The 23,708-nt window shown below is 31.8% G+C and overlaps 2 protein-coding genes across 2 annotated transcripts in view; both read right to left on the bottom strand.

Annotated features, from left to right (window-relative positions):
• Strn-Mlck (Stretchin-Mlck) overlaps nucleotides 1-1,889 on the bottom strand; it is a 201,305-nt gene extending 199,416 nt beyond the window's left edge. Inside the window, exon 1 of the mRNA XM_075310984.1 lies at nucleotides 1,613-1,889. Within this exon, the coding sequence (XP_075167099.1) occupies nucleotides 1,613-1,808 (196 nt within the window). The 5' untranslated portion in view covers nucleotides 1,809-1,889. The remainder of the gene's footprint in view (nucleotides 1-1,612) is intronic.
• A 15,945-nt stretch (nucleotides 1,890-17,834) lies between these two features.
• LOC142238474 (palmitoyltransferase ZDHHC3-like) lies at nucleotides 17,835-23,013 on the bottom strand. Its single transcript, XM_075310132.1, has 4 exons — nucleotides 22,657-23,013; nucleotides 22,367-22,588; nucleotides 19,477-19,689; nucleotides 17,835-19,409 (listed from the first exon to the last, which is right to left on the bottom strand). Exons 1-4 carry the CDS (start codon nucleotides 22,921-22,923, stop codon nucleotides 19,254-19,256), a joined length of 858 nt encoding a protein of 285 aa, XP_075166247.1. The 5' UTR covers nucleotides 22,924-23,013; the 3' UTR covers nucleotides 17,835-19,253.
• Between the last annotated feature and the right edge of the window lie 695 nt (nucleotides 23,014-23,708).

Raw genomic sequence — 23,708 nt, 5'->3', positions numbered from 1 at the left:
TATTCTGATAATTGGTTGATAGTTTTGCTGCAAGTAGAGGATGCTGATGAGGAATGTGGTAATTCCGAAACGTGCGTCCATCCAACCATCTTGCAGTCTATAGGGCTTTGCCCAAATAAATTTGACAAACATTCTTTTCCTCTGTTGGTTAAGCTACACTTGTAGTTTAGTCAATGTATGGTTTTAAGCTGCAATAAAAAACGACAAAATTTTATTTCTCTAGAAAATTTTGTCAAAATTTTATTTCTCTAGCGAATTTTATCAAAATTTTATTTCCATAGAAAATTTTGTCAAAATTTTATTTGTATAGAAAATTTTGTCAAAATTTTATTTCTATTGAAGATTTTGTCAAAATTTTATTTCTATTGAAAAATTTTCAAAAAAAATTGTCTATATAAAATTTTGTAAAAAAATTTTTTCTATGTAAAATTTTGTCAAAATTTTATTTCTATAGAGCATTTTATCAAAATTTTATTTCCATAGAAAATTTTGTCAAAATTTTATTTCTATAGAAAATTGTGTCGAAATTTTATTTCTATAGAGAATTTTGACAAAAATTTATTTCCATAGGAAATTTTGTCAATATTTTATTTCTATAGAAAATATTGTCAAAGTTAAATTTTTATAGAAAATTTGTGAAGTACCTCTTAGTTTGAGTGGAATATTTGGCAAAATCTACCAAAACATAAAGAATTCTAAACTGTAAAAAAATTATAAGTTGTGGTAGAATTCTACCAACTGTGACATCCGTGACAAAGCCATAACACACTGCACGAAAGTGGTCCCGCGGTTCTGAAATGATCGACATTTTGATATTTTTTAGTGCCAACCTTATTCCCCCAAATGTCCCAGGCCCAAAAGTCCAACGAATTGAGATCTGGAGATTTTGGTAACTATTGTGGGGTAGAGATGAAGCGAGGAACTTCCTTTTTAAGCCATTCTTGGTGGACCCATGCTGATATTCTTTATTTTAACTAAAATTAAAGAATATAATCATTGGTGCCAAAGCATGACCATTTTAACCATTACCATTTTTTGTGCGAACATTTTCTTCTGCTTTAGGTCATAATGAACTTATGTTGTGTACGGTCATTACTCTACAAAAGGAAAATTTCATTGGGCTGTGGAAAAGTTCGCAAAAAATAATAAAATTTAACTACAAGCAAAGCAAGCGGGGAGTGATCATCCCGTAATGGTTATGGACGTTCCACACCATTATCATCGTCGGAGCTTGAGTTCTGGTGACCAATAGAAGGTGCACATTTTCAGCTCTCTCTTTGTCACGTATTCCTAATCATTTTGTTGGTTCAAGAACTGCCCAAATTGGAGTGACGTCGGAGAAAACCCGACGTCAACCCGTTAAAATTTGAAAAAGTCGGAAGGTCGCCATTTTGGTCCTGATTACGATATCTATTTATAGACCACATTAAAATGCACACACAACACATTCAAAGAAACCAAAAATCAATTTAATTGCAACATCTGATCCTAACTGAGATTAGAACTCATCGATGCTTTACGTTGACCAAAAGTTTCTCCCCACTATGGTGAAAATTTCAAAAATCGAATATTGATCTACAAAAAAACAAAAAAAAAAACAATTAAAACTTACCTGTTGTATTTTCTTGGGTTACTGCTGCATTGGTAACAATATTGGTGGTTACCGTTTCCGTATGATTCAGTATCGATGATGTTGTCTCTAGGCCATTGGTTGTATTGGTGGTTGTGGTAATTCTGGTATAGCTCGATTCACTTTTAACAACAGCTTCAGAAGGTGAAATCAAAGGATTTATATTTGAGTTCTCCATTGACACAACAATAACATGAACGGACTATGACCAACAGCAACAATACCAACAAAGACAGTAATAACGACAAGGATGATGTAGTCAACAAACAAGCACTTTTAGTAGATTTTCTTTTTTTTTTTTTAATCTCAATAATTTTATTTCGTATATTATTTTCTTTTTTTATTCAATATATTTCCCCTTTAAGATGTCGTTTGATTATTTTATTCAATAATTTTCTTTCTTTGTAAGAGAATTGTTTCGGTTCTTTCACGAAATTTGAAATGGAAATAAATGAAATCACAAATGGTAAAAACTTTTGGTCTTCTTTATTTATTTTATTTTTTTCTATTGTATTTCTAGACTAGATTAAGATTGATGTTCAATAAATATTTCACGACACAGTGCAACTATTGTATCCTAAACTAAATTGGTCATTGTTAGAAAACTCACCGAAATATCAATTATAAACCACGGTAAGCATTCCAACTTACCAGGATTAGTGTGGCGCAGGGTCAGCAAAAAAAGCGTCGCCAAAAAAGTAGTGAAAATGTTCTTTTTGGATCCGGAAGTGGCGCAAAATTGGCGCAGAAGCGATGAATTTAACACGGGCTTGTCATAGGACGGATGTCAACCATTTCAAATGCCGTTGCACTTATTTTGCAGCACTTCTTAAGGTGTGATCCGAATTCAGTGTTTTGGATATAAATTAAAAAATTTTGCAATAATTTGCCAAATAAATAATTTTTATAATTTTTTATGATTTTTAAAGTATTGTACCGCTTGTCTGAAACGTTTGACATCAAATATTTTAAAAAAAAATGGTAATTTTTCTAAAATGAATTTAGCCTTTTTTTGGAAAAAAATTTAATCATTTGTACCATTTTATTAATTCTTACTCGGTTTTTAACCTATTTAAAACAAAAAAGGTAAAATTTCCTATCAAAAATATGAAAACAGCGAGTTAAAAAAAATTGAATTAAAAAAACTTCCTGAGTAGTTAAAATAAAGAACATCTTTGGGAGAACATTTTTGGAAGTGCTTTTAAAGTTGTGCCTTTAGAAGCACTTCAATTTTTTTTTTTTGGTGGGAAGTTAGTTCATATGTTTGCAACACCCAGAAGGAGACGAGATAGACACATGGTGTCTTTGGCAAAAATGCTCAGGGTGGGCTCCTGAGTCGATATAGCCATGTCCGTCTGTCCGTGAACACATTTTTGTAATCAAAGTCTAGGTCGCAGTTTTAGTCCAATCGACTTCAAATTTGGCACAAGTATTTGTTTTGGTATGTGTTTAGAACCCTATTGATTTTGGAAGAAATCGGTTCAGATTTAGATATAGTTCCCATATATATATTTCGCTCGATATGGACTTCTATGGCCCCAGAAGCCAGAGTTTTACCCTAATTTGCTTAAAATTTTGCACAAGAAAAACAATTAGTACTATAGTCAAGTGTGCCAAATTTTATTGAAATCGGTTCAGATTTAGATATAGCTCCCATATATAGCTTTCGCCCGATTTACGCTCATATGACCACAGAGGCCAATTTTTTGCTCCGATTTAGTTGAAATTTTGCACAGGGAGTAGAATTAGCTTTGTAGCTATGCGTGCCAAATTTGGTTGAAATCGGTTCAGATTTAGATATAGCTCCCATCGTTCGCCCGATTTACACTCATATGACCACAGTGGCCAATCTTTTACTTCGATTTAATTGAAATTTGCATTGTAGCTATGCGTGCCAAATTTGGTTGAAATCGGTTAAGATTTAAATATAGCTCCCATATATATGTTTTTCTGATTTCGACAAAAATGGTCACAATACCAACATTTTCCTTGTAAAATCGCCACTGCTTAGTCGAAAAGTTGTAAAAATGACTCTAATTTTCCTAAACTTCTAATACATATATATCGAGCGATAAATCATAAATAAACTTTTGCGAAGTTTCCTTAAAATTGCTTCAGATTTAAATGTTTCCCATATTTTTTTACTAACATTGTGTTCCAACCTAATGCATTAGCCGACTTAAATTTTGAGTCTATAGATTTTATAAAAGTCTATCAAATTCTGTCCAGATCGAGTGATATTTAAATGTATGTATTTGGGACAAACCTTTATATTATATAGCCCCCAACACATTTGACCAACCTTCAAATGATTCGTGTCAAAATTTGACGTCTGTAAGACAATTAGTTTGTGAGATAGAGCGTCTTTTGTAAAAGCAACTTTTGTTATTGTGAAAAAAATGGAAAAAAAGGAATTTCGTGTTTTGATAAAATACTGTTTACTGAAGGGAAAAATACGGTGGAAGCAAAAACTTGGCTCGATAATGAGTTTCCCGACTCTGCCCCAGGGAAATCAACAATAATTGATTGGTATGCAAAATTCAAGCGTGGTGAAATGAGCACGGAGGACGGTGAACGCAGTGGACGCCCGAAAGAGGTGGTTACCGAAGAAAACATCAAAAAAATCCACAAAATGATTTTGAATGACCGTAAAATGAAGTTGATCGAGATAGCAGAGTCCTTAAAGATATCAAAGCAACGTTATGGTTCATCAATATTTGGATATGCGGAAGCTCTGTGCAAAATGGGTGTCGCGCGAGCTCACATTTGACCAAAAACAACAACGTGTTGATGATTCTGAGCGGTGTTTGCAGCTGTTAACTCGTAATACACCCGAGTTTTTCGGTCGATATGTGACAATGGATGAAACATGGTGAACGCAGTGGACGCCCGAAAGAGGTGGTTACCGAAGAAAACATCTAAAAAATCCGCAAAATGATTTTGAATGACCGTAAAATGAAGTTGATCGAGATAGCAGAGTCCTTAAAGATATCAAAGGAACGTTATGGTTCATCAATATTTGGATATGCGGAAGCTCTGTGTAAAATGGGTGCCGCGCGAGCTCACATTTGACCAAAAACAACAACGTGTTGATGATTCTGAGCGGTGTTTGCAGCTGTTAACTCGTAATACACCCGAGTTTTTCGGTCGATATGTGACAATGGATGAAACATGGCTCCATCACTACACTCCAGAGTCCAATCGACAGTCGGCTGAGTGGACAGCAACAGGTGAACCGTCTCCGAAGCGTGGAAAGACTCAAAAGTCCGCTGGCAAAGTAATGGCCTCTGTTTTTTGGGATGCGCATGGAATAATTTTTATCGATTATCTTGAAAAGGGAAAAACCATTAATAGTGACTATTATATGGCGTTATTGGAGCGTTTGAAGGTCGAAATGGCGGCAAAACAGCCCCATATGAAGAAGAAAAAAGTGTTATTCCACCAAGACAACGCACCGTGCCACAAGTCATTGAGAACGATGGCAAAATGTCAAGAATTGGGCTTCGAATTGCTTCCCCACCCACCGTATTTTCCAGATCTGGCCCCCAGCGACTTTTTCTTGTTCTCAGACCTCAAAAAGATGCTCGCAGGGGAAAAATTTGGCTACAATGAAGAGGTGATCGCCGAAACTGAGGCCTATTTTGAGGCAAAACCGAAGGAGTACTACCAAAATGGTATGAAAAAATTGGAAGGTCGTTATAATCGTTGTACGGTCACAGTTCGGTCCTCAAAATAATGCCAGATGTGCCAAACGTAGTGGCGAAACCACTTTTCGACAAAAAGTTAGAAACTCTAATTCGCACAGTGAGGCGTGGTGTTTTTCAGGTTGAAATATTACTAATTAAAGAAGTGGCGAATTGGCTGAGAAGTAATGTTCCAGCAAATGGACAGTCAACCTGCAATAAAATCATTGAACTCTATGCTCCTTAACTCGAAAATTGCCATCGACTGCCGCAAATCTCTCATCGAGATGGCTCAGCAGTACAGTATTCACCTAATATGGGTGACTGGCCATAGGAATATTAACGGGGAATTTCGAAGCGTATGAGTTAGCAACGCTAGGAACCACCTTACATATTCCAGGGGAACTAGAATCTATTGGTATGCCTCTGGCTACCTGCAAGCTCTTACTGCGTGAGAAGGATGTTATGATAGCAAATGTTCGATAGGAGAATTGCAAGGGTTGTAACAATACCAAGCAAATAATGTGGTATCACAATGGACTGAATAGTCTAAGTGAGACAAAAACTTAATAGGGCTGCCACTTTAACCTAACCTAAACTAACCTATCGTTGGAACCCTCCAACATTTAAATGTGAATAAATCTTTTGTTGCTTATATAATTGGTAGTTATCGTGATAGTGGCAGTGGTACATCGTTGCCGAAAAAACGGTAACAAAACCACAAATGTTTGATCGAAATCAATCCCACAATGGTAAGAAACTTGCTTGTCTGCATGAGCTTGGACTAAAACCATTGAAGTTCCCAAAAAGTACATTAGCTCGCCGATGCACAAAAAAGGAAAGAGTCAAGGATTAGCTTCGCTTGCACGAAAATGGCCAGTTACCGAAATGGGGTTTCTCCCATGAGAAGCCATTCCAAATTGAACAGTATTCACAAACAAAATTATGGGATTTACTTGGCAATGAGGTCAGCTGAAAATTAACGCCATCGATTGGCCAGTAAAACTCAAGTCCCGTCGATGATAAGGGTGGGCCGCTGCAAATGCCGATGATCGCTCCCCACTCGTATTCATCGATCTTGGTGTCACATTTATTGCCGAATATTATCGAGAAAATACCCTAAAGACAGTATTAAACAATATTTCGGTCGCTTTTCAACAGGACTCAGTCCCATCGCACACAACATGCCTCAACCAAGAATGGCTTAAAAAGGGGAGTTTACGGAATTATGTACACTGAGAAAAATGGACTCAATATGAAAGATTTGGCAACCTAAACGTTAGGATTCATAATTTACGCAATAATAAGAAGAATTTCTTTAAAATAAATAAATTTTAATATTTGTATGTTAGCCTGATATCAAATTCAGGCTGGTTCTTCGTTTTTTGCTCTTAACTGTTGGCTAATAATAAGTTAGTACAATTATATCGCCAGACATGTATTCTCATTTTTTTTCTTTTTTTGCTGTCCCGTACGGACTATTCAATTTTGTTTTATGTTTCCTTTATTTTTGTTAACTTCGTCTTGATTTTATGACAATCTTAAAACTTCACCAACTTCGAAGTCGATTGCCATAAAAATTACTGAACCAACCAGAGGGGGACGTTATAAATTACTTGAAGATTAACAAATTGTTTCTATTGAAATTGTAGAAATATGTAAATAATTTTTAATTAAAATAAAATTCATAATATTCGCTTCAAAAATTGTTTCCTTTAAATTTAGGACACGAATCTTTGAAATTTTCGTCCTTCCGATGAAGCCTTAAGTCTTTTGAAAAATTTCCTTAAAGTAACGAAGAACATTTTTGATTTAAAGAAATAATCTTTAAATTAACTTTAAAATTATCTTCGGATTAAATATCAAAAAGCTTCAAATATAGGCTAAGATTTATTTTGAGGATTTTTTATCTTTGGTTTAAATATTTGTACTTGGAAGTATCTGGTACAATTGGGATTTTATTCTAATTCTAATATTATTTTAATATTATCAATACAAAAACCCTTAAGAGAAGGTCTGAATTTTTGGATCCAAGTAAATTTTTTTTTGAGTGTAGAATTAAATCTAGGCTCTAGGATACTGATCACAAAATCTTTTTGGTCAGCCGATGAAAAAATTCAAAAGTTGAAAATTGTTTTTCTTTATTTTAAGGGAAATTTGTCTCACATCAAACACATACGATTTTAAATGAGGGAGCCAAATTTCAGAGAATCGTGTCCTAAATTTAAAGAAACGACTTCTTAAAGTAAAGGCTGTAAACTATATTTTAATTAAAACTTCATTATCTTTAGGAAATTTATCCGTAAAATTGTGTACCCTAAATTCTTAGTTTCATATTCTTTCATATTAGCGCCGCTATAAAACTAAAATAATTTCGACGTCTTATTCAAAGTAAACAAGTATATACGACCGTAAGTTCGGCCAGGCCGAATCTTATGTACCCTCCACCATGGATTGCGTAGAAACTTCTACGAAAGACTGTCATCCACAAATTTCAACTCACTCGGATGAAATTTGCTCCTCCAAAAGGCTCAAAAACCAAATCTCGGGATCGGTTTATATGGGCGCTATAAATGATTATGGACTGATGTGGACCACTTTTGGCATGGTTGTTAAATATTATATACTACCACCACGTACCAAATTTCAAGCAGATCGGATGAATTTTGCTTCTCCAAAAGGCACCGGAGGTCAAATCTGGCGACCGGTTTATATGGGAGCTATATATAATTATGGACTGATAGGAACTAATTCCTGCATGGTTGTAGGATACCATATACTAACATCACGTACCAAATTTCAACCGAATGGGAAGAATTTTGCTTTTCCAAGGTGCTCCGGAGGTCAAATCTAGGGATAGGTATGGATCGATATGGACCAATTTTTGCATGGGTGTTTGAGGCCATATATTAACATCACGTACCAAATTTCAACTGAATCAGATGAATTTTGGTCTTCCAAGAAGCTCCGGAGGTCAAATCTGGTAATCAGTTTATATGGGGGCTATATATAATTATGGACCGATCTGGTCATTAGCGACCATATTTTTGCATGGTCATTAGAGACCATATACTAACATCATGTACCAAATTTCAGCCGGATCGGATGAAATTTGTTTCTCTTAGGGGCTCTACAAGCCAAATCGGGGGATCGGTTTATATGGGGGCTATATATAATTATGGACCGATATGGACCTATTTTTGGATGGTTGTTAGAGACCATATACTAACACCATGTACCAAATTTCAGCCGGATCGGATGAAATTTGCTTCTCTTAGAAGCCTCGCAAGCCAAATTTTGGGATCCGTTTATATGGGGGCTATACGTAAAAGTGGACCGATATGGCCCATTTGCAATACCATCCGACCTACATCAATAACAACTACTTATGCCATGTTTCAAATCGATAGCTTGTTTCGTTCGGAAGATAGCGTGATTTCAACAGACGGACGGACGGACATGCTCAGATCGACTCAGAATTTCACCACGACCCAGAATATATATACTTTATGGGGTCTTAGAGCAATATTTCGATGTGTTACAAACGGAATGACAAAGTTAATATACCCCCATCCTATGATGGAGGGTATAAAAATTATAAACTTTTCTTTTAATTAAAATTTCTTTATTTTAAGGAAATTTGTCCTTAGGTTAGGTTAGGTGGCAGCCCGATGTATCAGGCTCACTTAGACTATTCAGTCCATTGTGATACCACATTGGTGAACTTATCTCTTATCACTTAGTGCTGCCCGATTCCATGTTAAGCTCAATGACAAAGGACCTCCTTTTTATAGCCGAGTCCGAACGGCGTTCCAAATTGCACTGAAACCACTTAGAAAAGCTTTGAAACCCTCAGAAATGTCACCAGCATTACTGAGGTGGGATAATCCACCGCTGAAAAACTTTTTGGTGTTCGGTCGAAGCAGAAATCGAACCCACGACCTTGTGTATGCAAGGCGGGCATGCTAACCATTGCACCACAGTGGCTCCCAAAAATTTGTCCTTAATATTGTGTATCCTAAAATGTAGATTGCATTATCCTCCATGTATATTTTTCAGCGAACGAGAATTTTTATGCTTTAGGAAACAACAACTGTTGCACTGTGTAAATTTTGTTATGACCATTAACATTTTTAAATTGAAATTCTGTTTTGTTTTGCTTTTTTTGTGTGTTTAATAAAACAAGTATAGCACGAGTATTTAAAATTAGATTCACAGAACATCAACAGATCCAACTACGAATGTTGTATTTTTGATGATCATAATGACGAAGATGATGCGCTGACGAAAATGAAAATGCTCATTATGATGATCTATGCAGAGCAGCTCACAAGTCTGTCTAAAATATACGAAGAAAACAAACACACACACGGACAACCGCGTGAAAACACAAGTTTTCCTTAGGTTTATTGCACACAAATACACACATACACGCACACTCATAGATATCTTGTACACATATTTAATAAGTTTTGGGAAACGCAGGCCAACGTTAGACCAAATGACCGGCAGACTCCCTATATATTCAAGTCGCTAAGATCCCGTGGTACATAGTCTGACTAATTTGTCTAAACACATACACAAATGCATCAAAAACACTTTTGGTCATACTACCAAAAATCATACCAACTATTTTCCTGTCTTGACTTTTTTTGGATTTTTTTTTTTTGAATTTTCAATATTTTTGTGGTTTTTTTGAAATTATGGTATTTTGGTTTTTGAGAACCCCGTAGTATATTTTTTTTTTTGTTTTTACAGTCGAATTATTTTTTCCGTTTTTATTTTAAGGCCTTCTGAGGGGAATGGATTTTCCATCTATCGAAATATTTCGAAGAAGTGCACTTTATGCAGAATATTTTGTTATGAAACCATCCAACATCGACATGATCTGAACCGTTAGAAGTCCATACACCCTCAAAAAAAATCGCTTCTTTAACATATGTTCCAAACATATTTTGCAGGAAGCACATATATTATTGCATACTGCCGAAACATTAATATGTTTGTTTTATGTGAACATATTATATGTTTGGAAGCATTTTGAGCCAAAAATATTATATGCTTGGAAGAATTTTCCCAAACACGATTGTGCTCATTCCCTAACATACTCGTAATTTTCACTTCCACGAAATTTTTTAGTTATTGGCACCTTTCTCTGTAATACAAATAATGTTGAAGAAATTATTCACTTTTATAAATTTTTTAAATTTTACCTTTCGCCTGCACGGAGAATCGAACCGAGGACCATACAGTTTGTAAGCCAACACACTATCCACTGGGCTACGTAGCTGTTATAGTCACCAGTAGATAATTATCGTTTTAAGTTACATTTATATAGCATAGTTTGCAGCGCCCACGAGCCCATGCAAACATAACATTATTTAACAGAAACATACATTTGTTTGCCACGTGGAGCAGTGGTTAGCATGTCTGCCTTGCATGCAAAGGGTCGTGGGTTCAATCCCTGCTCCGACCGAACATTTTTTTTTGTTTTTTTTTTTTTTTTTAATTTACACATTTATATTTATACTATATTAATTTTTTTAAATGAAACATCGAAATGTGCGTTATTAAAGATTTATAGTCAGTAACAGTGCTTGATATAAACGAAATTGAATGATTTTTGGATAAAATATTATTTTTTATTGCAAAAATAACAATCTTGTAATAAAAAACTGTTTTTGTACAAAACTTTAAAATTTGGAAGGAATTCAAAAACTAACAAAAGAAGAACGTGGAGTCGAGTATAAACATACATACATAATTTTATAATATAAACATAAATTTATTTAGGAGTGAACAGTTTTTTACTAGCATTTAACATCATCGCTCTAAAATTCCTTTTATTTTTCTTTAATAATTCATTTTAAAGAAAATAAACTTTTTAAATTGTTTTAGCTGTAAAAGTCGAACTTAATGCCCGCTTTTATATTTGATGGTGTCCGTCAACTCCTCGTGGACTACTTTTTAATAAAGAGAAACTAAACTTTGTTTTTTTACATTTTACTGTGTAATTTTTCACTATTTCCTCCTTATTTCATTTTACCGTCCCAACTCTAAAAAGAGTATAGTGCCCTTTCGTTATTTTTATGAAGACCCCTGATTTCTTTTAACGAACCAAGAAAAAATAATGCCATAATGATAAACAAAACACATGTCCACACATACATAAAATGCTGCTCTCAAGGCGAAAACATAAGCTGTTTGTTTTTCAAATGTCTATTCTCTTGGTTCAGAATGTATATTCTCTTTATTCAAATTAAATAATATTTAGACTTAAACATATCAAATTTTTGGCCTTATCATAAAACAGTTTTCCGAAACAACATACTAGCGGTTTCACAGAAATTGTTCTCTTTTGACTCTTTTGCTGTGTTATATTGATATCTTTCGTCAACTCTCCCGGTTTCCATCTCTATTTCTCTCTATACTCTCTCTGTCGCTTTGAATAAAATATCACAACATATGTATGTTTAGTTGAAATTTGTAAATTTATATATGTTTGTATTCACACATATGATTTTTATGAAACATTCATGCCCCAAACATAATATATTCTAACATATTAACATAGATGTCCCAAACATTTAGTGTTAGTTTAGGAACATTACATGTTTGCACTTAAATATATTGTGTTTTAAAATTGTGCCCGAAACACATTTTGTTTATATCGGAACATATGAAAAACATATTTTTCTAAGAGTGTATAAATATATTTTCTATGTTAACTTATACAAAGGGTCTGGATAATTAATTTTATGATTTCGAACGATTCAGAACCCATTAAAAATCAAATAACCAAATTAACTAAACAAATGCTCCATTCAACCATACATATATATAAAGAATTTGTTGTTGTTTTTTTTTTAATTTTTATATAAAAAAAAACACAGCACAAAATTTTTGGGTCTTTTTATTTTTTTACCGTAGATTTTTTTCTTGTTTTCTATGTATGTATATATTATTTAAATATACATATACTTTTTTCTTGTATATTTGTTTTCTAAATATCAATATTCGTTTTTATCGTTGAATTTCGCACGCGCGCTCATCCAGCCAAAGCAGTACCTGGATCTCCGATAGTTTTCCTCAGACTGAGTTGAGTAGCCGCATTTGTTGCGGCCGGTGAAAATACAGGCGAACACTTTGTTGGTGTTGTTGTTTTATTTATTTTTTGTTTTCTACTCTACTTTTCAAACAGCCCACCCCCGCCCCCATCATCCGAAAACTTTCTTTGCTTTCTCCTTGGTTTGCCCACAAGAGATCGGTCAGAAGAAAATTGTGTTGTGGTATATCACAGTGGTTCTAAAAGAAATCGAAAATACTCATTACCAAAGTACTTCGGTGCAGCATTGCCTACACTCGACAGTGAACATTGCACGAAGGAAAATTTTTCTTAATTTTCGAAAATTTAGATTAATTTTTGAAAATTATAACTAAAGTGTATTACAAACGCAGATGTCACGCGGATTTCACAAAAATAAGTAAATATTTTTTTTTCAACAAAATCAAGAAAATTTATTCACTTCTTAAAGAAAATTTCAAAAATTGTAGGAAAAAATTTGACTTCAAAATTCCAAAAATATCTTTAGTACCATACGAATTTCATGATGAGCGCTTTATTGGTAAAATTTAAAAATTTTATGAAATTCTGAACTATTTTGTGGGAAATCTTTATGCTTCAATTGTGTATAATTTTCCACTTTTTGTTACAAATTTAACTAACGTACATAAAAAATTATCAAGAAAATTTTCTCAAAACATAATAATTTCATGACTAAACTAGAATTGGCTTTAGTGCCAATTTTCGAAATGTTTCTATTACCCACTTCATTGCATATGAAAACGGATACAATTAATATCGGGCGCTCGCACAAAGATTTCATATCCTTAAAATACAACTACGAATTTTGCTTAGCATAGAAGACGGGATTCTCCGATATAAAGTTTTTTCTTGTCCAAAAGCGGGTAAACTTTTCAATGAAGTCATTTTGTCCTTATAGTTAAGTGGATCGACATAAAAAAGGCTATCCCTACATGAAAGATTTTTTTACTAAGGTTAACATAGCTTTAATAACTCTTAATAATTCTTCAATTGTGTTTAAATTTGTTGTCTTTAGCATCTTGACTATAAAGCAACAAAGCGTTCAAAAATAGGACATGCCTTTCAACGCTTTATTTTAAATATGAGTTTTATTTGAAATATAGCATTATTTTTGCGTAGTATAAAATATCACGAAAATTTAACATTTTAAAGATTTCGAATTCAAAGAATTTTTTTTCAAAATTTTTTTTTCTGTAGAAAATTTTGTCCAAATTTTATTTCTATAGAAAATTTTGTCCAAATTTTATTTCTATAAAAAAATTTTTAAAAATTTTATTTCTATAGAAAATTTTTTAAAAATTTTATTTCTATAGAAAATTTTGTCAAAATTTTATTTCTATAGAAAATTTTGTCAAAATTTTATTTCTATAGAAAATTTTTTCAAAATTTTATTGCTATAGAAAATTTTGTCAAAATTTTTTTCTACAGAAAATTTGTCAAAATTTTATTTCTATAGAAAATTTTTTTAAAATTTTATTTCTATAGAAAATTTTTTTAAAATTTTACTTCTACAGAAAATTTTGTCAAAATTTAATTTCTATAGAAAATTTTGTCAAAATTTTATTTCTATAGAAAATTTTGTCAAAATTTTATTTCTACAGAAAATTTTGTCTAAATTTTTTTCTACAGAAAATTTTTTCAAAATTTTATTTCTAAAGTAAACTTTGTCAAAATTTTATTTCTATAGAAAACTTTGTCAAAATTTTATTTCTATAGACAATTTTTTTTTAAATTTTATTTCTATAGAAAATTTTGTCAAAATTTTATTTCTATAGAAATATTGTGAACATTTTATTTCTAAAGAATTTTTTTTCAAAATTTTATTTCTATAGAAAATTATATCAATTTTTATTCTACAGAAATTTTTAACGAAAATTTTATTTCTATAGAAAATGTTGTCAAAATTTTATCTATAGAAAATTTTTTGAAAATTTTATTTCTATAGAAAATTTTCTAAAAATTCTATTTCTATAGGAAATTTTATTTTTTAGAAAATTTTCTAAAAAATGCGTTTCTATAGAAAATTTTATTTTTATAGAAAATTTTGTCAAAACTTTTCAAAATTTCTCAGAAAAAAATTCTCAAAATTTTATTTCTAAAGCAAATTTTCTCAAATTTTATTTCTATAGAAAATTTTGTCAAAATTTTATTTCGATAGAAAATTTTGTCAAAATTTTATTTCTATAGAAAATTTTGTCAAAATTTAATTTCTATAGAAAATTTTGTCAAGATTTTATTTCTATAGAAAATTTTGTCAAAATTTTATTTCTATAGAAAACTTTGTCAAAATTTTATTTCTATAGAAAACTTTGTCAAAATTTTATTTCTATCGAAAATTTTATTTTTTAGAAAATTTTGTCAAAATTTTATTTCTATAGAAAATTTTATTTTTATAGAAACTTTTGTCAAAATTTTATTTCTATAGAAACTTTAGTCAAAATTTTATTTCTTTAGAAAATTTTCTGAAAATGTTATTTCTATAGAAAATGTGCTCAAAATGTTATTTCTAAAGGAAATTTTCTCAAAATTTCATTTCCATAGGAAATTTTCTCAAACTTTCATTTCTACAGAAAATTTTCTCAAAATGTTTGATTCTAAAGGAAATTTTCTCTAAATTGTATTTGTAGAAAATTTTGTCAAATTTTTATTTCTATAGAAAATTTTATCAAAATTTTATTTCTATAGGAAATTTTCTCAAAATTTTATTTCTATAGGAAATGTTGTTAAAATGTTATTTCTATAAAAAATTCTTTAAAAAAAATTTTTTATAGAAAATCTTGTAATTTTTTCTGGAGAAAATTTTGTCATAAATTTATTTCTATAGAAAATTTTGTCAAAACTTTATTTCTATAGAAAATTTTCTCAAAATTTTATTTCTATATATATTATTTCGAAATGCTGGGCTCAAACTTATCAATTGAGTTCGATACAAAGCTATTGTAATCGTGTCACACGATTGGTCCAGCCAAAATACACAGCATTAGTTTCTTTCTATGGATACTGGGCTTTGCCGCCGATTTTCAGGAATATCCAGGGTAACCATATGAATTTATATGTTTGGGATTGTCGTAGTGAATCCACTTTTTATATTAATAATCCCTTGCACTATTTTTTAAACACGGTGCAATGCTTCACACTTTTCTCTTGACTGGCATAATGTCGGCGTTCGATTCAAAAATAGATTTGTTCGTCGTATTTTTCACTCTCCGAGCAAAAATGACAAAATCGAACAAAGATGATGATCTTCAGCAAGTGTGTGCGATACAAATCGTTTGGATGCCTGAAAATGTTGAAAAAAAAAATATTAAAATCGGAAAGCAGTCTGCGAATGCCTCCGTCGCACTCGATGACGTTAAAATATTCTGATCTGCACGCCTTCAGCGCGACTGTTCACCTAATAACGCATTCTAGTGCAATTACTTTATATGCTTGGGAAGAGTTTTAGTTTCCGGGTTATTTTAATCGCACTACAAATATTTTTTTATTTACATTCTAACCGATATACATAATTTACGAGAAAATAAGATTTTGCTCTTGAAGCAGGTTTGAGGTGATCATATTTCTTCTCTGGGTATACGAAGTCTCGAAAGGTGCTTTCTTTGAAGACTCCTCAGCGGCCTTTTGATCTGTTCATTTGTTTCCTAGAATCCAGTACGCAAAACCCAAATTTAAAAGAGATTTGCGTCCTAGAAATATCCTTTCTTCAATTCTCCGCTTTTTTGTCTCGGAATCAATACCAAAATCATTGGTGTAAAAACGAAATCTTTGGAACAGGACATGTTGTGATTGTTTCAGTGTTGTGATTAAGGAGCTAAACATAGAATGTGTCAGCACTCATTGATAAGAGAGAAGTTCACGACCTGTGGTACCACAATAGACTAAATAGTTAATGTGAGCCTAAAATTTAAAATAATACCTCGCTTCTTTCCATCAATACACAGAAAAAAATATCACCAAAATATTTCCAATTAAGAAGTTGTTTGAAGTTGAAAATTTTTTCTAATTAATAAATTAATTGATACAATTAACATTTTAATCAATATAGAAACATTAAGTTAATTAAGTCAATGATTGAAACAATTTTAATTAAAATGTAAATTGATACAATTAACTTTTTAATCACACTCGGAAGACTAAGTCACTTAAAAATGTGATAGACATTTTTTTTTTAATTTTTAACTAAAAATTTATTTCAAATAATCAATTTTTTAATCAAACTAAAAACTCTTACCCCCATTTTCATGAAGCTCCGTTAGTGCTCCGTTAACTAACGAACTTTTAAACCGTATTATGGACATAGCTGTCATCTTGCCTACGTATTCCATATGCCGGTTAGGAAAATTTTCAGTTAAAGTTAACCGGAGAGAAGATATTTGCAATGTACTTTCTGTTAACAGGCAGTTTAAGCCTAACGTTTTTAATGAAAAAATTAATTGGGTTGAAAATGCATATACCAGTTTTTGCATGCATGAGGGACTCCTACCCCTTCATACGAATCTTGATTTCTTTAACCTCGTAATATGATTTTAATTTATTTTGTAAAAATTACAATTTTTCTTTTATTTAAGACGTTATTTTATAATTAAGGCAATGCATAATACTACTTGTCAAAATAGTAGACGAGCTGAATTCAAAACAAATCAACCTAAAAGAAATGTACACATATATGTATGTCCGTTTGTATGCCTCTACTTATCGCATATAGAAAATAATTTGCAAACAATTTCATATTTTGTGAGGTGAACAAAAAGAATTTATTTTTAAATGGTTATGATTGATTTTTATGTAACTACATGACACTTTCGACATTTAAAAACACAAATCTTCTAAAGGTGTTCATACATCCATTTAGCATTTTTGCTAATATTCTCTTATATTAATAACTCGTACAGAACAAAAGCAAATATGTAAGAACGATAGACAAAAATGCCCAGGTCGAAACTCAAATACCCTTCACCATGAATTTCAATTATTTTTTTTTTGGACTAAATGTAGCAAACAGTAATTGTAGTATGATATACCCACAGGTGGAATTTTCCCTATATTAAGAAATTCGAAAGAGGACTTTTTTTGAGTAAAAACGATTCTGATGTTCAACCAACATGAGTTGTTCTCAAATGGGCAATACATTTTCTTTCAGGTCGATGTGAGCTTCTCAAGTGTAGAGAAGAAAAATCTTTCCCTGTTTTATTCTGTTGCGTTTGGAATACACCTTCCTAGCTACAGATCACAGGGGACTGACTGCCCGGTCTAAGGGCACGGAGTTCGCGTCTTTATCTTCTACAAATCGATCTGTAACAAACGAATTATCAAACTTATAATACCTCCACATGGTGGTGGAATGTATAAAAAACCGGCATTAAATGCAAAAAAAAAAAATTAAATTGTGAAAACGAATTGCTCAAAAAAAACACAATTTTCCTTTTTAAAGATCATTTATACACGAATCGTAAACAGTAAAATTTGTAAATAATCTACGTATATATTCATTTAAAATTATTATTAAGAGAGGAATAAAAATAATAAACTAAACATATACACACACACATAACATTAAAAATTAATATCACAAGCCTACTTCAAGAATGGTATAACTCAAAAGTGAACAAAACAGTGACAAAACACTAAGAAAATATTTCCCTTAAGTGGATGCCCATAGCCAATAAGTACAAAATTAGTGGAAAGATACTACCATTGATTAGACAAAGTAGATTTACAAAACCAAGGCATACATTGAGGCCGGTACTAAGTTCATGCTTAATTTAATTTAATTTAATTTAATTTAATTTAATTTAATTTTATTTAATTTAATTTAATTTAATTTAATTTAATTTAATTTAATTTAATTTAATTTAATTTAATTTAATTTAATTTAATTTAATTTAATTTAATTTAATTTAATTTAATTTAATTTAATTTAATTTAATTTAATTTAATTTAATTCAATTTAATTTAATTTAATTTAATTTAATTTAATTTAATTTAATTTAATTTAATTTAATTTAATTTAATTTAATTTAATTTAATTTAAATTAATTTTTTCCTCACCAAGATCTTATATTTTTTTATTTGTGGCCGGCCTCTGGAGAGAAAAAAATTGATTTTGAGGTATGTCACTCTTGAAGCAAGCGAGCGTTATATTCTACTCTAATATAAATCTTTCTTGCTAAACTTTTTGCAATTTTTTTCCATTTGCTTATATTTTTTGTTGTCATCTGTTTTCTATATCCTTTGATTATTTGCTTTTGAGTGTATTTAGTTCACATGGAAAATATACAAGATATGTCTACACTCAAATTCCATAGTATATAAAGTTGAAAATCAATTTTTGCAAATATTAAAAAAGAGCCCTATTATTCTGAAAAATACATCGAACTGTCAAATAGATAACATTATGGTTGCCCAACTTGGATGTTGTATTTGTATTAGTACAAGCCGTTTGAATGGCTGTATCATGTTTCTGATTAAAATTTCTATTTTGGTTTTTATTTGAAGTTACAAAATAAATTTAATTTAATAATAAGGTAATCAAATAGAATTGGCCATTGTGAAAAACTTTGATTTTCGACTTAATATACTATGGTTGTCAGGGTTACAATATATTCTTGTTTTATATTCTATTGTGTATTATCGGATCATGATGACAAACTGTACAAATTAGCTTCATTCATTATAAATTATACATACATATTATTGTTTTCTTTTGTTTTTTTTTTCAATATTATATCAATATATATATTATGGAGTCTTTTTTATTTCTGGTATTTAAGAATGTTGTTCTTTTTTCACATACATATATGTGATGGGGTGTGTAGCTGGTGGTTTGAAGGCACTTTTAAACCGAATAAAAGTGAGAATTGAATCGCGTCTTTCCCGGTTTGGTAAAGGGCGAAAACCATGCCAAAGAAAAACGTCCAAATACGGACTGTATACTTTTTAGTCGTGACTTTTTGGCCCAACGGGCCTCTTCTTTTTTCAGTTGCTCAATACCCTGTGTATTAGAAAAAAAAGAAATTTAAAAAACAAAAAATTTGATATTTATAATATTTTGTACTTACCGTTTGATCATTAAGTATAGCCGTTAATTGTGTGGCTAACATTATTATAGTAAAAATGGCAAACATTAAAGCCTCAAAAGTTAGAAATAGTAAAAGAAATATGGTGGCAGGTGGTGAATATGGTGAACAATTACGCCACTCATTGCGTACACATTCAGCAAATGAAGAGAGTACTAGGAAAATTGCATGAACTGAAATAGATGCTATGTAGAACTGGAAGAAAATAGAAACAAAAGATTTAAATCAATGGCTGAAGTGTAATCATCTCGCATGAAAAGTTTTCTCGCATGTATATGAGGACATCAGATATTATTTTGTTATTATTGATATAAACTTTCTTATTATTGAGTTAAATACCCAACAAAAACGGGCTATGTAAGCACGCTTGCTACTAGTGCCAAAAATAATCTACCAAAATTTTAAGAAAATTTTATCAAAAATCTACGAAATTATAAAATCATATTTTGAAGATTTTGATCAAAATTTTGTGGTTAGATGAAAATTTGTTTTTTTCTTCGAAGGAAATGTTTTAGTATTTTATTCCAGTATTTGCAATATTATAAGTATATTACGATCTCTCCTATTTTTGTGTATAAATATATCTTTAGTTGTTAATGTATCGAATTTTAAATGTTTTAATTTTCCCAACAAGGGAGAACTTACTCACAATGGACTTTGATAGTATGACCTAACAAGAAAATTAAAACTTTTATAAATATTGAATTTATAGAAAATTTTTTCTATTGCAAATTTTAGTAAAAATTTAATTTTTTATAGAAATTTTAGTAGAAATTTGGCGAGAATTTTGGCGAAATTTTATTTCTAGAGAATTTTGAGAATTTTGGCGAAATTTTATTTCTATACAAAATTTTGTCAAAAATTTATTTCTGGTTTCTCTTCAATCATTATTGTTGTTTTTGATTTCAGCTTAAAACCATGCATTGACTAAAATACAAGTGTAGCTTAACCAACAGAGGAAAAGTATGCTTGTCAAATTTATTTGGGTAAAGCCCTATAGTCTGCAAGATGGTTGGATGTACAGCTGTTTCGTTATTACCACATTCCTCATCAGCATCCTCTACTTGCAGCAAAACTATCAACCAGTTATCAGAATAAATTCGGGTAATAGATAGAAGAACAACCTATTAATTTCAACAAATTTAACAGTTGGTTCAAGTTAAGTTATCCTAATTCTCTAAAGCAAACACACCCAAATTCGTTTACGTTTTGCACATAGATGATAAAACTCACACAAGAGGCACTTGATTGTTTTGCAGTTCCTCCATATTGTGACAGCTCAAGCCGTAGAAATTGTCTTGCAAACCAATTCTCCTCCTCCTCCTATCAGGTAACGACGTATTATAACTGATATTAGGAGTGGTAACTGACAGCTTAAGAAAATTAATAAATATAACAGGCTTTGTTAATTTTCGATGTGGTCTCATTTTTACGTGTCTTGGCAGTATTTAAGGCCACTGATACAGACTGTCCTTCAACAATGGCGGTAATAGTACATAGTGCAAGAAATGTGACAAGCACAATAATAAGTGTGTAAATTTAAAATTGTATAACAATTTTTACATGAGTAACTCATAAAGGGCCCCCCGCCATGTAAGTATAATGTAAGGGAATACGAATTCAAAAGACTAAATAACAGATAGTGTCCAGTTATTAGCACCAAAAATATAGAGCATTATAGAATATCAATTTCAACTTAAAATTCCCGAAAAAAACGATACATTTTTAAACGAAAAGCATTATTCGAATGGGAGAAAATTCTCAAATCAAGAGGCAACATGTTCCAGATACGAGCGACTCGCACAAGAAATGACTTTTTATATACGTGATACGAGGAATCACAATCTGAGGATTTCTCGTCGAGCGAGAGAATCGAAAATAGTCACATAGAGTACTAGGTACCCCACTACGAATAACTTTATATAAGAAGAGCAAATTGGCACACTTGACATAATGTGAAACCGATACACCAAGGAACCTCACTACAAATTCTGAAACATGACCTCTTCTTCTTAGATTGAAGACAAATCTGACAATAGTATTCATCGCGTATTCCAATCGCAGAAAATGGGCAGCAGTCACTCCCGAAAAAATCTTATAGCAGGCAACAATAACGCATGTGCAAGTCTGTATCGAATCCAAGGTGGTTGTATACTTAAAAGACCTAGAATATAAATACCGCTCAAAGAGTTTGGAATGATTTAAGTAACTGTATAAGACAGTATTAATAATAAAAGAGGTGGTGGCGCATCAAAAAATGTTGGCTGCAATATGTACGCAAACCGTCAAACTGCAATAAAATCCTTGGATTACATGTTCCTCAACTCGAGGCCTGCTTAGCAGTTCAGCGTTCGTATAATATGGAACTGAAAATAATAGGACTGCACTATGTACTACCCATTCAAATGAATTTGCCAAATGTATTAATGTCATTCACGAAACCCCTTTCCGACAAAAATATTAGCAATAAAAGAGGTGGGAAATTATGGAAATTAAGTAGAAAAAATGGACTAATACCCAAGACACCTGGTAAGCTACTTATCTCAAATCGAACTGGTATGAAAACCATGATTTTTTTATATACATGATTCGTAGCCCAGGAAATGTGTTGATCTTCATTAATCGGACCAAGATGCCCAGCCTTACTAAAGAAACCATCAGCGGTGAACAGTAAAAACTACCGCACACACCACCAAGTGAAGGACATATGCAATATCTGAATTCTTTTTAAACCCTTTTAACAATTTTCTAGAATGTTTACAAAATCACTAGCCCGAATTTATGATGTCATTTATAATCCCATGTAAGCAGATACAATGCACTTGTATCTATCAACCCTTAAAAGACGTAAATATAAATGTCAAACATTTACCGTAAACAATACAAAGTATTTTTGATTGTTTTCTCCAACGCAATTATTCACCCAGGGACAATGATGATCCATTTTACGAATGCATCTTTGACACACCGAGCAATGATGAGCTCTCTCCGGTTTTATGCTGCAGCATTTGGGACACTTGAATATCATTTGGCCCTCGCGATAGCCCATTTGTTCGATCATTTCTTTGGTAGCATTACCACGAGGTACTGCACCCTAAGTTAACACCGAAAAAGAACATATTAGAATATTCATCATTAATTGAATTAACATTTACCAATTACCGGATCTGACAACATTGTCCGTAGATGTGATGCAAATGCTAGGAATGCCAATATTTGGAAAATTATAATATTTACTGTACTAAACACTGGATGTGGGCTGGGTAAAAGAATGACTCTCATGACCACAAACTCGGCAAATAGTATTAGGAGCCATGTCAAGACAGCACAAAATATTCCACAAATATCTTTAACACACCAAAATCGACCGCCACAAGTCCTATTAGGATCTATGTTGGAATTGGAACCACCTATCATAGGTGTATACATGTTGGTGGTCCGATTGCACTTTAACTCAAAACAAAAAACTTTTCCCTATACAGCTGATAACGTCAGAGAGGAGGGATGTTTTCTGTTTGGGGTCTTGGGCTTATAGAAACTGTAGTTTTATCCAATTTCCCTGAAATTGGAAATCTAGAGGTATTTGAGGACCATAAAGAGGTGTGCTGAAAATGTTGAGTATCGGTCCATATTTTGGTATAGCCCCCATATAGACCGATTTCCCGATTTTACTTCTTGGGCTTCTAGAATCCGAAGTTTTTATCCTATTTGCCTGAAATTGGAAATCTAGAGGTATTTTCGGGTCATAAAGAGGTGTGCCGAAAACGGTGAGTATCGGTCCATATTTTAGTATAGCCCCCATAAGAACGATCTCCCGATTTAACTCCTTGGGCTTCTAGAAACCGTACTTTTTATCCGATTTGCCGGAAATTGTAAATATTCTGGTATTTTAGTTAGGCTCACAAAAACGTGTATCGGATTAGTTTTTATCGGTTTGGTAATGCCTCCATATAGACCGGATTTCACTTCTTGAGGGTATAGAAGGCGCACTGATCATGAAAATTGCTTGAAACTCAATGTAAAATTTCCAGATTTTACTTCTCGGGTGAAAATCTACAGATTTAAGATTTCAAATCAAGACGTTATTTTATAATTTTCTTGTACACTTACAAGAGATGTTAATGATTCCTCTAGAACTCAAACAAAAATGGTTCTTATAAATCCAGAATCTGATATAGTCTTCATAGGTAAAATCTTGAAATTTATCTTGGCGA

Source organism: Haematobia irritans, chromosome 5 (assembly GCF_050003625.1).
Source record: "Haematobia irritans isolate KBUSLIRL chromosome 5, ASM5000362v1, whole genome shotgun sequence".
NCBI classification, from domain to species: Eukaryota; Metazoa; Arthropoda; class Insecta; order Diptera; family Muscidae; genus Haematobia; species Haematobia irritans.
Note: the sequence above shows the minus strand (reverse complement) of the source record. Positions and strands in the feature narration are given on the sequence as shown.